The 12,598-nt window shown below is 38.0% G+C and overlaps 1 protein-coding gene across 3 annotated transcripts in view; it reads left to right on the plus strand.

Moving 5' to 3' along the window:
* Nucleotides 1–12,598, plus strand: part of LOC126188434 (segmentation protein cap'n'collar) — an 815,786-nt gene that overhangs the window by 613,396 nt on the left and 189,792 nt on the right. For all 3 annotated transcript variants that reach the window (XM_049930039.1, XM_049930038.1, XM_049930040.1), the window contains 2 exons: nt 6,380–6,534; nt 11,933–12,139. In XM_049930039.1, coding sequence (XP_049785996.1) covers nt 6,380–6,534; nt 11,933–12,139 — 362 coding nt within the window. The remainder of the gene's footprint in view (nt 1–6,379; nt 6,535–11,932; nt 12,140–12,598) is intronic.

The following is a 12,598-nucleotide window of genomic DNA, read 5'->3' on the forward strand; positions in this document are numbered from 1 at the left end:
ACGTCATGACCAGTTTCAGGCAAATATCGGTCAACTGCATCTACATTTACACTCTGCAAAGCTCATAATGATCCTAAAGAGCACATTTTAAAACAATTATTTTAAAAAAGTAAGATGATTTCCTAGAGCACTACACTATGGATAACTTTTTTAAAAAAAATGTTTAGTTTCTGGCACTGTATGATTTATTTTCATTTAATTCCCCACATTTTGCCAGTCTGTAGGAACACTAGTTGCTTTGTCAACAAAGTCTGTTACGTGACACAAATAATATTAGAAAGAAAGAAATATAGACTTGTAAAATTAAAGAACTATTCTGCAGAAATAAGATGAAAGAAGAATAGCAGCTCACATGAAGCTGTTAATGTTCTGTTGGGAAGGCAGCGTTGTCTGGTTAATTCAAGGCATTTTCTACTGGTGCTTCATGTTAATCAATTTCAAGCGTATGAGAGGGTACAGTATGATTATAAGCCTGCTGGAGTGAGTTTGCAGCTGCAGCGTTGGCAATACTGCGTATCTTTTGTGTGTGGTGGTCGGCTTCCCCAGCTGCTCTACACCCTGCCTGTGTGTACCTTCACAGGCCCTGTCCTCTCCTCGCTTCCTGACAGCCAAGTACCATTAGTCATAAACTGGAGAATCCATTTTCCTGCTGTGTTCTTATTAAGTAAAACCCTCGGAGGAACCATCAATCTCTCAATGGAGATTATACACAGTTTTTATATGTGAAATAGCTTTGTGAACTACACTTACTGTTCTCTATATGTAAAACTTATAAAGAAGTAAAAGTCTGAAATATATAAATATTTCTTGAGTAGGAAAACTATTCTTAATTAGAGATAAACTGATCTCTGCTTGTAAAATTTATAAGGATTTGAAAGTATGAAGTATACATATTTTGTAAGTAGGAAAGAACTACTCTTAGCTAGAGATGACTATATCAAAAAGTTGCACTGGTGAACAATGTTGGCAAGAATTATTTCAAGCTGCAGAAATGCTAAAACGAATCTATCAAAGAACAGAGGGGTAGCTTCACTAAAATACTACTACTGAATGAGCAAAGGAGAAGGCACAAAAGGTGTCACTGTGGTGATTGTTTTCATATAATTTTTTCACTGAAATCTGAAAAATCTATTTCTGTAGCTCTGTGTTACAGAAAATATCTCCTCGGGGAGCTCTTGCTACCTGGAAGAAACAGTGTGCATAGAGCAGAAGGCAGAATCCAGCCGAGTAAAGTATCCCCAGGTCCCTCGGGTCAGTTGACTAATGGCAGAGCTGTCAAGATATGACAGATGGAATGCAATAGGCCACAGCAGACCTCCCGACCTGCTGTCTGGGGCTTCTTGTAAACATTTTACCTGCTCCCTGGTGTACAGTGATACAGGCACTGATATACACATGCAGCCACAGATGTATGTCTGATTGAGACCATTTACATTGCACATGTATGTAGCATGCATAAGTTCTGTGAATTTAATAAAATATTACTTATTCCTCTCATGTTTGGAGTTTCTTAAACTTATATTTCATGTATGAAGAACATTTTTCTGAATGTTATTTTCTTAATACCTGTAAGTTACAGTATAGTGTTTCAGTAATGCCCACAAACATTATACTGATTAATTGTTAAAGTGATTTAGTGCTGGGGAAATGGTATGTACTTGTACACTCCTTGCAGATATGAAAAAGAGGCTGAAAAATTTTTACCAGATTTCCAGTCAGCTGTCCTTTTTGACTGTCACAGTAGCTTCTACCTAAAATAACAGATGCTTGGGATTCTGGAGGAGGGACAATAGCTTTGTCACTGACACTCTTGAGTGCCTCTCACACAGGCGTTTTCAAGTGGCTTATGGGTGAACCCAGCTACCTGCTCCTGTCTGCTTATTGACCTTTCCAGGGGTGAAAACTGTTTCAGTTATTCTCACAGACTTTCTAACAAAATTCGTAACTGGATGCTTTATAACTTCCTTTGAAATTTTTTGTCACAATACAATGAAAAATGCTTATTTTAGGCTGCCATTCACATTTGTTTCATCATTGTAAGGCTTCCTGTTGCTTTGTTCCACTTGATCAATCAAGAAATGCTTCACATTGAGTAGGTCAGTCACAGGCTTGTAGCCAGCTCAGAGGCGTGGCATGAAGGTGAGTGTGTCTGTTTGGTTGCTTACGGTGCAGTTGTCAGAATGACTCGGAGGGTCGCGAGCTGCCGATCGGAGGAAGGCGCCTGCAAGTTGTCATGACTTGGCCCACCCTGGCACTACTACGCTTCTGGGTAGCAGCCACCATGACACCACAGTTTCTCATTCATCCACTAAATAAATCTGTAGTACACTGGACTCCTACGACCTTGGCAGCCATGCTGAAGCTATTTAGCCACATCATGCACCAACTCTGACCTACATTTCTGTATTTATTCTCACACCCATCAATAAGATCATTGTAAAATCCTATGGCATTCTTGTTTAATAGCAGCATTTCTGTTATGTATTCTCTTGTTATGTTGTTGTGTGCTTTCTTTCTGTTGTTTCATCACAGGCAAAACATTATTTTTCTTTTTGAATGTTATACCAGTCTTGTATATGTTGAAATTAACTTCATTATCTCAGATTCACCAATGAAAGGAGCAAGTTTTGGCAGGAATATTGTGGTTATGTTTTTACTTGAAGGATACCAGCTGGGCACACCTGTACCATTTTTCTGCTGCTGATAGCTGCTAAGGAGGTTTTCTTCTATGAAAATTCCTACACTCAGCTGACTCATCACTGTGTGAATAAAAATTATTTAACCGTACTTTGCTGGCAACATTAGTATTGCTGATTGATCTGACCTTAATTTTTCTTCTGTTTTGTTTTTACTCAAAACAATATCTGTCTTTTTTTTTCTTTGAGACAATTATTGGCTGCAGCAAGTTACTTTACCCACAAATTCTTCACTTTATTTTGAAATATTCCATAGTTTCCTGCAACAGTCTTGAAACTGGAGACCAAATTATAGTAATAGCAACTAATGGATTTCTCCTGAGTGGGGAGCTCAGGTACAATCTGCCTGCATCTTCTGGAGCTTACAGATGCTGCCGTGCCATTAAAATTGGCACCATTTATTGTAGCTGTCAGGAGTTTCAGGTATTGGTTGCAGGGACGGCTCCCAGCAGCAGCAGCAGGAGGTGGTGGTGGAGGTGGTGGTGGTGGTGGTGGTGGTGGTGGAGCAGGAGGTGGAGGAGGAGGAGGAGGAGGAAGAGGAGGAGGTGTAGTCGGAATCCGGAGGCCACTCTCCTGCGGCCACAGTTGCCATGTCTAGTTGGGACTTCACGTTGATTGCTTACCGCTTGGTGCTGGCACCGAGGGGGGGGGCTGTGAAGTGGGGGGGGGGGGCAGGCTAGGGCAGTATCTGGCAACATCGCTACTCTCATGGTGCCGGTTGGGGGAAGTCCTTGGGCAGGCTGTCTGCCCGTTGCATTCACGCAGTGGGGATTGCCTCGCTGCTACCCTCGGCCATTGTCTGTGGCGTCGTGGCAGGCTGGCAGCCATATTCTCGACTGTAGATCGAGACTAGTACGGTGGCCTACCATTGGCTGGCAGTACATGTGTGGTAGTGTTTATATGTTCCTCGCTGTGTATCTTGACGTAGGGTAGTGTGCCATATTATATGTTTAGTGCTTGAAAATATTATGTGAATTTTGTGTATTGTGTGAGACAGTGAGTAATTGAAAAGTGTACAGCAGTTTGCATTGGAAATTTCTGTGTGTTGCACTGGTAGCACCGACTCTGATCAGCATATAGCACCAAGCTGAATTATTCTGAAAGAAGGGCTTCAAACAGCAGGTAAGAAGCATAACTGTACTTATCTGTAGTGAAAATATACAGCTTTTCTTCTATGAAAAATCTTCACATTTTTGTCTTCTGGTCATCGTTTATGGATGTGAAATGCAATTTGATTTATTAATAAATGTTCCACAGTGAATTGCAATTTCTAGTGTGTTACATAGTTTCGTCTTTATGATTTCTGTATGTAGAGTATATATTTTCATTAAGAGCAAATGAAATAGGAAAGTCTTGCCTGTTGTGTTCATCCATGTAAGAGTATAAATGAAGTATTTGTGCAAGACAGTTATTTGTATGCAACCATTTTTTCTAATAATCTTCATAAGACGCTCTATGTGTAGCTGTGTTACCCCGTTACATTCTACACTGCATTTACTTAAACTACAGTATGGGAAAATATGAACTTCATGATATCTCAAACTTATAGTTAAGGCAAGCCATGTCACCAGGAACTGTACTCATGTTTTGGTGATATTTTGTTCCTGTTTCTAGTTTTATCATGTACATCATTTCTATTAATGATAGGCGTAATGACAAGCCATCCTGGATTTTCTGTTGTTTAATGACAGGCTTAAGTTGGATAGTACATGCAAATTCATGTGAAGAACTGGTCTTTAGCATTCATGCAGAACAATAACAGCTTAAACAGTTTTTTTTACATTATTGCATGGTTAGCTTATAAGGAAATGACAATTTAAATTGGAAATGGAAATTTAAAAATAAATTCTTTACATAAATTTGAGTAATGTCTATAATGAGTTCACATAAACTTGGCTATTAAATTGGGCTTATTTTGAGAATGTTAAGCAATTTATTTGTGCCCAAAAATTTACTTGGCCTCATGAGAATAATATGGTGTGTATTTTGGGCTGTTTGTCATTTATAGATCTTTTCTGTGACTTTGAGATAGAAAATCTGTTGCTTAACTACTTTGTATGGCGTCCCTCATTAATTTTTATTTATAAACCACAGAAACTTAAAAGCTATGCAGCAGGCTTCTTTCTTCATTTTTGGAAGTTTTTGTCTGGCACCTACACACAAAAGGATGCCCTCATCCCTCTTCCCCATTCCTTCTCTTTTTTTTGTGCTAACTCTAGGGTGTTACCTCACAATAACAGGAATGTCATCCCCACCTTCAGTAAGAAATTACAGTCTTGTGAATTGGACTGCTTTTGTGGAGGCCTCAACAGGCAGCGAAGGGAGAACAATGCTGTCAGAGGTTGTGAACAAAAATTTCCTCAGCGTTTCCATATCACACTTAATAGACAGCAGTGGTTTTGAATGTTAAGAGCTACTACCTGCATTAAACAAAGGTGCTTGAGTATCTGTGCCATAAGACATAAGAACTTAACTGTTTTGCATATTTTCTACCACAGTTACCATGTCATATTTTTTAAAGTTACATACGCAGGTAAATACATTTCTCACTACTTCATGTTATTGACCTTTTCCTTGTAATCAGAGTGAGCAAACCTTCAGGTTGCACTTTCTGATATGACAAAGCATTTGCTTTAATTTTCATCTACATACTTTTTTCCTTTTAGTTGTACTGCAACATGAAGTTAAATAATCCAGCTTCCTTATGCAGATATGCATTATTTCATATTTTTATTTTTTGCTGCTGTTTTCAGTTAAACTATTGTACTACTCTACATTGTACACATTGTTTTCCTGTTCTGACAACTTTCTTCATTTCATTATTCAAATCATATAGCAATGTTACTTCAGTTAAAAGTTTGGACTAAAGATTCCTTCCTGTTTCTTTGAAGCTCACTTAATGAGGATGAGGGTACGTGTATGGCTGCTATTTTTACATAATATGCAACAAACTTATGATTTTAATAAGTGAATAGCAGGTAATGAAAACAGTCATGTTTTTATATCCACCATCGTAAAAGTATTTGAAGTACAAGAGTATGTGTATGAACAGAAATCATTTTTGTTGGCATAAGTTTCAACAATATTTACTAAAATTTTACTAATTGAATTGTTAATTGTGATTTATTTGTTTCATAACATGGATAATCAAAATAATTTAATTTGGATGCAGGAGATGTATCAGACATTTAGAACAAATTCACAGCAAACATAACATAACTGACATCAGTATCAGTGTCCCAATAATAAGATTATTATATTTATTATTTATTATACCAAAAAACTAACGTTAAGTGACATGCTGCTCAAATTATCAGTTCGTCTTCCATGAATTCTTCTACCGAATAGTAGCATTTCTCATAAAGAACCCCCACAGACTTTTTTTAGAGGGTCTTGCTGCATATGAAGTATATTTTTGCCTATTAATAGTGTATGTCTTCACCCCTTTATAATGTTAACACTATGTATATAATTTCAATTGATGTGTGAAGCACAAAATTCTCTTTTTCTTTCTCGTGTGGTATGTTGGGCTAAAATGGTTCTCCTCAAATAATGGTTGTCTGGTATACAAGAAAATGATAATTTTGTAAGCGTGTCATTGCGAAGCATTGCAGTTAGGATGAGTATTTTCTGAAATAATTGTCACTTTTTTTAAAATCAGCATTGTTTTCTTGTTTCCACAGGAGAGTATGTGCTCAAGGATAGTCTATGTGAAGAACTCAGTAACACACCCGCAACCATCTTAGTTGATGAAGCACCATCTTCACTGCTTGATCTTCAGGAATTCTCACTTGAAGAGGCATTACAGCTCGTGGGACTGAATGAAAGTTCCACAGAGGTAATGTAGGATGACTGAGACACAACACAGCCATAAGTTTTATGCTTGTTGCCCTGCTACAAGATTGTTTTTCCAATGTGTCAGATATGTACCTTTTGTAGGGATATATATACATTCTACTCCCCATATTCATGTGTAGTGTTACACTAATGCCGGCCGAAGTGGCCATGCAGTTCTAGGCGCTACAGTCTGGAACCGCGAGACCGCTACGGTCGCAGGTTCGAATCCTGCCTCGGCATGGATGTGTGTGATGTCCTTAGGTTAGTTAGGTTTAACTAGTTCTAAGTTCTAGGGGACTGACGACCTCAGAAGTTGAGTCCCATAGTTAGTGCTCAGAGCCATTTTGTTACACTAATGATAAAAACACTATCTGCTTTAATGTATACTGTTGCACAAAAGACAATTTTGAAGTTTTAATGAGAAAATTAACCAAATAACACCTTTTTTTTCTTTTTAAAATATTTGTTGTTTGGGGTGTAGTAGTATTTCACTGCTAATTGTTTGAAAATCATTTAAGCAGTTTTTTCCCTTCTTTTTTTTCCTCATGTGATTTTTTGCTATTAAAATGGTGAATTATGCATCTAATCTGTTTAGCTAAGCAATGAAAGTGTAATATTCTACTGCTTATTGGTTGCTGTAAGATTCTGGTGAAGCTTCCATTCTGCTCTTGATTTATTACACATGAAATTTGTTAACATCGAGTATAGATTTAAGTGTCAGGAAGTTGTTTCTGAAAGTATTTGTATGGAGTGTAGCCATGTATGGAAGTGAAACATGGACAATAAATAGTTTGGACAAGAAGAGAATAGAAGCTTTCGAAATGTGGTGCTACAGAAGAATGTTGAAGATTAGGTGGGTAGATCACGTAACTAATGAGAAGGTATTGAATAGGATTGGGGAGAAGAGAAGTTTGTGGCACAACTTGACCAGAAGAAGGGATCGGTTGGTAGGACATGTCCTGAGGCATCAAGGGATCACAAATTTAGCATTGGAGGGCAGTGTGGAGGGTAAAAATCGTAGAGGGAGACCAAGAGATGAATACACTAAGCAGATTCAGAAGGATGTAGGTTGCAGTAGGTACTGGGAGATGAAGTAGCTTGCACAGGATATATTAGCATGGGGAGCTGCATCAAACCAGTCTCAGGACTGAAGACCACAACAACAACATGATTCCTCTACATCCCAATTACCAGTTAAACTGTAATTTTAACTGTCACATATATCTAAAGTGAGTCACATGTTTTTTTCAAATATTAATTTACCATTAAGCCTTTTTTTAATTGCATTTATTATCTGGGGATAACTTTCCTGCAAAAACTGTTAGAGTGTGCTATGTCAAAGCCTGTTGATGTAATGTTATGTATCTTAACTGCTTATCTCCCATAATGCTTCAGTTATCTAGAAGATGGTTAGCACAAATAAATATACACATGGCGATCATTATGTTACTTTTAAAGAGAAGTACACTGTGGTAGTTGGCATATTTTCATTTGCCATTGTAATTTAAGAGGACTTCTTTTTTGGCAGAGATATTCCAGTTAATGGGAATGTATGTGGTACCAGCAGTCTTCAGCATATACAGGGTGGTCCATCTGAAGTTTCGGATGACAGTATCTTGAAAACAATAAATCAGGTAAAAATAGTGGGTAATACAAGTTCATAAGCTCAAAGGGGGACATCAAATGATACTATGCGTGACCTCCAGCCCCTGCCCCCTTGGGTGGGGTGGGGGGTGGGGGGTGAGGGAACTTTTAAATCTTAAATGAAAACACCCATTTTTTATTGCAGATTCAGATTATCCATAAAAAAGTAATCAAGTTTTGTCTGGAACCTTTTTTTAAACCATTGACAGATGGCGCTGAAATTGAGAAAAAAGTAAAATTGGGGAAGAACTCTGATTTATTTAGAATTATCCGAGAAAGGCACATCAAATTGATAAAAAATGTGCACCAATTCTTTCATTACACCAAATTAAGCTATTTTTGTACAAAATGTACTGTATCCTACTTTTTATGCGTTACCCGGAATGACGACATGGACGTAGTAGAATGATGTTCCCATAGAGTGCTTCATTAGTGAGAGCCCCCTTGCCTCTCACATGTTGGGGTGCATCATTAATGTGAGTCCCCTCACCTCTCACAATTTGAGGTGCTTAATTAATGAAATTGGCCATGAAGAAATTGTTTAGAATTATCCCCATTTGCTTGGACGCATAAAGTCAATCATCTGCAAAAGTTGTCCACAGTTTTGAGCAGCACATCCCGTGGTATGGCTGCACATGCTCTTTGAATACACTGCTCCGTATCATTTCTGGTTGTGGGCTATCTTTCATTAACAATATGTTTTAAATAACCCCACAAGAAAAAAATCATGAGATATTAGGTCTGGTGAACGTGGAGACCACTGAATTGGTCCGCCGCGTCCTATCCACTGACCAGAGTGCCATAAATTTAAAACATTCCACACATTTTTAGCATAATGGGGAGCTGCTCCACCCTGTTGGAAACACATTTGTTGCCTAGTATCTAAATCAACATCTTCCATTAGCTCCGACAAATCATTGTGGAGAAGATGTAAATAAGATTCCCCAGTAACATTTCGGTCAAAAAAATTTGGTCCTATCAAGTAACCATTTAAAATTTCACACCAGGCCATTAACGACCATTTGTGTTGATTGTTGACAGGTCTGTGCCAGTTTGGATTGACAGGGGACCAATAATGACAATCATGAATATTTAATTCGCCATTGTTTTTGAATGTGGCTTCATCGGTGAACATAACGTATCAAAAAAAATCATTGTCACCTCTTTATCATTTCCAAGACCCATTGGTGTAAATGCACGTGTAGTTGCATATCTTTTGGCGTTAATGACTGTGTCAGTGTGATATGATATGCATGATATTTACGTGCCTTCAAAATCCTCAAAATAGTTGATTTCAGTATTCCAGTGTGTCTCTGAATCACACGTCTACTAATTTCGGGATCCAGTTGAATGCAGGTGCGAACAGTAAGGGTACAAGTGTCATTTTCACTGTATTCACGATGACGAGGTGGACGGTGCATGTATCCATTTTGAGCTCATTGAGAGCAATTTTGAATAATGTTTTCGCTTGGATGTCGTCTGTTTGGGAAATGATCTGCATATAATTGCGCAGCTGCAGCAAATTGTTATGGCATTCACCTAAAATTAACATCATATCAACAGTCTCTGTAGGAGGATAGTGAGCCATGTTTTGCTAAAGAATAATTTACTTTCGTCAGTTGATGTTTACGGTTCACAATCTGAAACTGAAGTGACATCTGATCGCATGCACTGACCTTTATACTGAGCCATAGTTCATAGTTTGGCCGTGGTAGCACCACAGCCGGGTGGGTAATGCAATTGTGAAGAGTTCCCTAACGAGATTTTAGTACCATTCCACTTCCCTCCATCAAAAACTGTGGCGAGTAGGATACATTTTGTAAAAAAATAGCTTAATTTGGTGTAATTGAAGAATTGGTGCACATTTTGTATCAGTTTGATGCGTCCTTCTCGGATCATTATAAATAAAAATAAAGTTCTTCCCCAATTTTAATTGTTTCTCGATTTCAGCGCCATCTGTCAATGGTTTAAAAAAATGTTTCAGACCAAACTTGATTATTTTTTTATGGAGAATCTGACTCTGCAATAAAAAATGGGGGTTTCCATTTAAGATTTAAAAGTTGCCCCCTCCCCTGTCCCACCCAAGGGGGTGGGGGCTGGAGGTCACGTGTAGTATCATTTGATGTCCCCCTTTGAGCTTATGAACTTGACTTACCCACTATTTGTACCCGATGTATAGTTTTCAAGATAATCTCATCCGAAACTTCAGATGGACCATCCTGTATATGTTATGTGGTCATGGGAGAATATATATATTGTCAGTCAGCATACTTGTTTTGTTAAATGGTTAACTTCTAAGAACCCTACACATTTGTTAATTTTTACAAACCCACGAATACCAGACTAAGTTTCGCACATGCTTATGCGCAGTGTCGAGGTTGTGATTGATGACACTGATTATTATTTCATAAAAGTAAGCTGTTAAATAATGATAACAGAGTAATTAATTTATGATATCTGCATATTGTTGATTTGGATATTGTTTCCTTTGGGCCATCAGCTCACCATATTGCTGTTTTACAGTTTCATTTACTTTGTCAATGTTGTTTCTTGTTACAAATCTCACATTAAGAAATTGGATAGTCAGTACTAGCTGACTCAGACATAATGCAGCATAAGATTCACATTTTAAAGGAAGTGCTTAAATTTCAAATAAAATGCTCATAAGCAAACCATCTATATGGACAATTTCTTGCTGCTCTTTTCCTATTCTGACTCCTTTCTCCCACTATTTTTGCCCTCACACCTATGACAGTTTCATCTTTTCTTCTCCTACTTTGTTGCCCTTCAACACCTAATAATTTCTCTCTGTGTGTTTCTGTTTCATTTTGATGTAGTTTTCTCCCAGAATTATTCACACAGTTACCTGAATTTTGACAAATTGGCTACAGACATCAGAGAATTGTGTACTTCCCGGCAGCTGTAGCCTATCTCTGCTTATAATTACTGTGTGTTGACTAAAAGAAGAGGCAATTTTTTTTTCTTCCAAATCTTACATCCTTAGGTGTCTTGAGTTGTCTTTGAATTGTTCTTGGATGATTTTATGTTATTATAACAGTACCCAAGTAATTTTTTCGTCTATAATTAAGATAGTATCAGTTGACCAACAAAACTGGAGTTTTCACCAAAACCATTTACCTTAATGTCTTCCTCTAATAATTTCCGGGTATGCAGCCGGATCCCGTCGACATTCTGCCACAATATTTCGGCCCAGAGACGTCCGGCCATCATCAGGTGAGTACACAACTACTGAAGAGCCCAGGTGCAGTCGCGGTATTTATGCCGAATCTCGCGCATTTTTCTAGTTTTGTTTCCCTTCTTGTACAGATCTACTTACCAGAAAGGTCATATGACCTGCAACTATGTGTGTTGCAAGTACACACACAGTGTACATTTCATTAAGTTGTGGTAGTAATGTTCTAATTTCAGTACTGACAGTCTCTGGGCCGAAATATCGTGGCAGAATGTCGACGGGATCCGGCTGCATACCCGGAAATTATTAGAAGAAGAAATACGCCGGGAAAACTTCAGAAGTCACATTAATGTCTTCCTATTTATGGTTGTTTCATTTATGTCTGTGATCTTCAGTTCCAATTCATGTAGTGTGCCACAGCTCCAAGGTTTCATAAGTACTTTCTTTGATTCCCCATTTTTAGCAAGGCATAGCTGTCTTAGTGAATAAATTTCAACTACACAGTTATTTAAAAAGAAAAAAACTGCTTGAAATGGAACTTTTATATCTTTTCATCAAACAGCCGACAAAGGAGGAAAGTCCACTCTCAGAGCCAGTAATACCGGCGCCACCTGCAAAGACTGGCACTGATGGAGATGTGAAGAAGGACACTGCTGAGAAAGATCCATTGGAAACCGCCTCAACACCGTCAACATCAGACGAGGAGTTGGGCGACATGATACAAACAGCGCAGTTCCATCACCCTCACCCCCATCCACGATCCTTCCAGGTATATGTTTACACATAGTAAATCAATTATTATTGTTTGTCTCCAAGGTGACTGATGTGTTTTGTGCTGATTGACCAGAACAGCAAGGAAGATATCATGAAGAAGATTTCTTGATCAAATTCACTCACAAGACAGAAGAAAAGTTCTGCTTCTTATTTTTTACATTTTGTGTTTTGTTCACTGTCGACAATCTCATCTATTTAATAAATTTATTTCCGTTTCTACCATTTTTCTAGTTTTGTTTCCCTTCTTGTACAGATCTACTTACCAGAAAGGTCATATGACCTGCAACTATGTGTGTTGCAAGTACACACACAGTGTACATTTCATTAAGTTGTGGTAGTAATGTTCTAATTTCAGTACTGACAGTCTGTCATTAACTCTTATGTAATTAGTGTGCATTGTTTTTGATCATCAAAAAACATTTAGTTGGTAGTAAGCAGTATTAATTGTATCATC

This window comes from Schistocerca cancellata, chromosome 5 (assembly GCF_023864275.1).
Source record: "Schistocerca cancellata isolate TAMUIC-IGC-003103 chromosome 5, iqSchCanc2.1, whole genome shotgun sequence".
NCBI classification, from domain to species: Eukaryota; Metazoa; Arthropoda; class Insecta; order Orthoptera; family Acrididae; genus Schistocerca; species Schistocerca cancellata.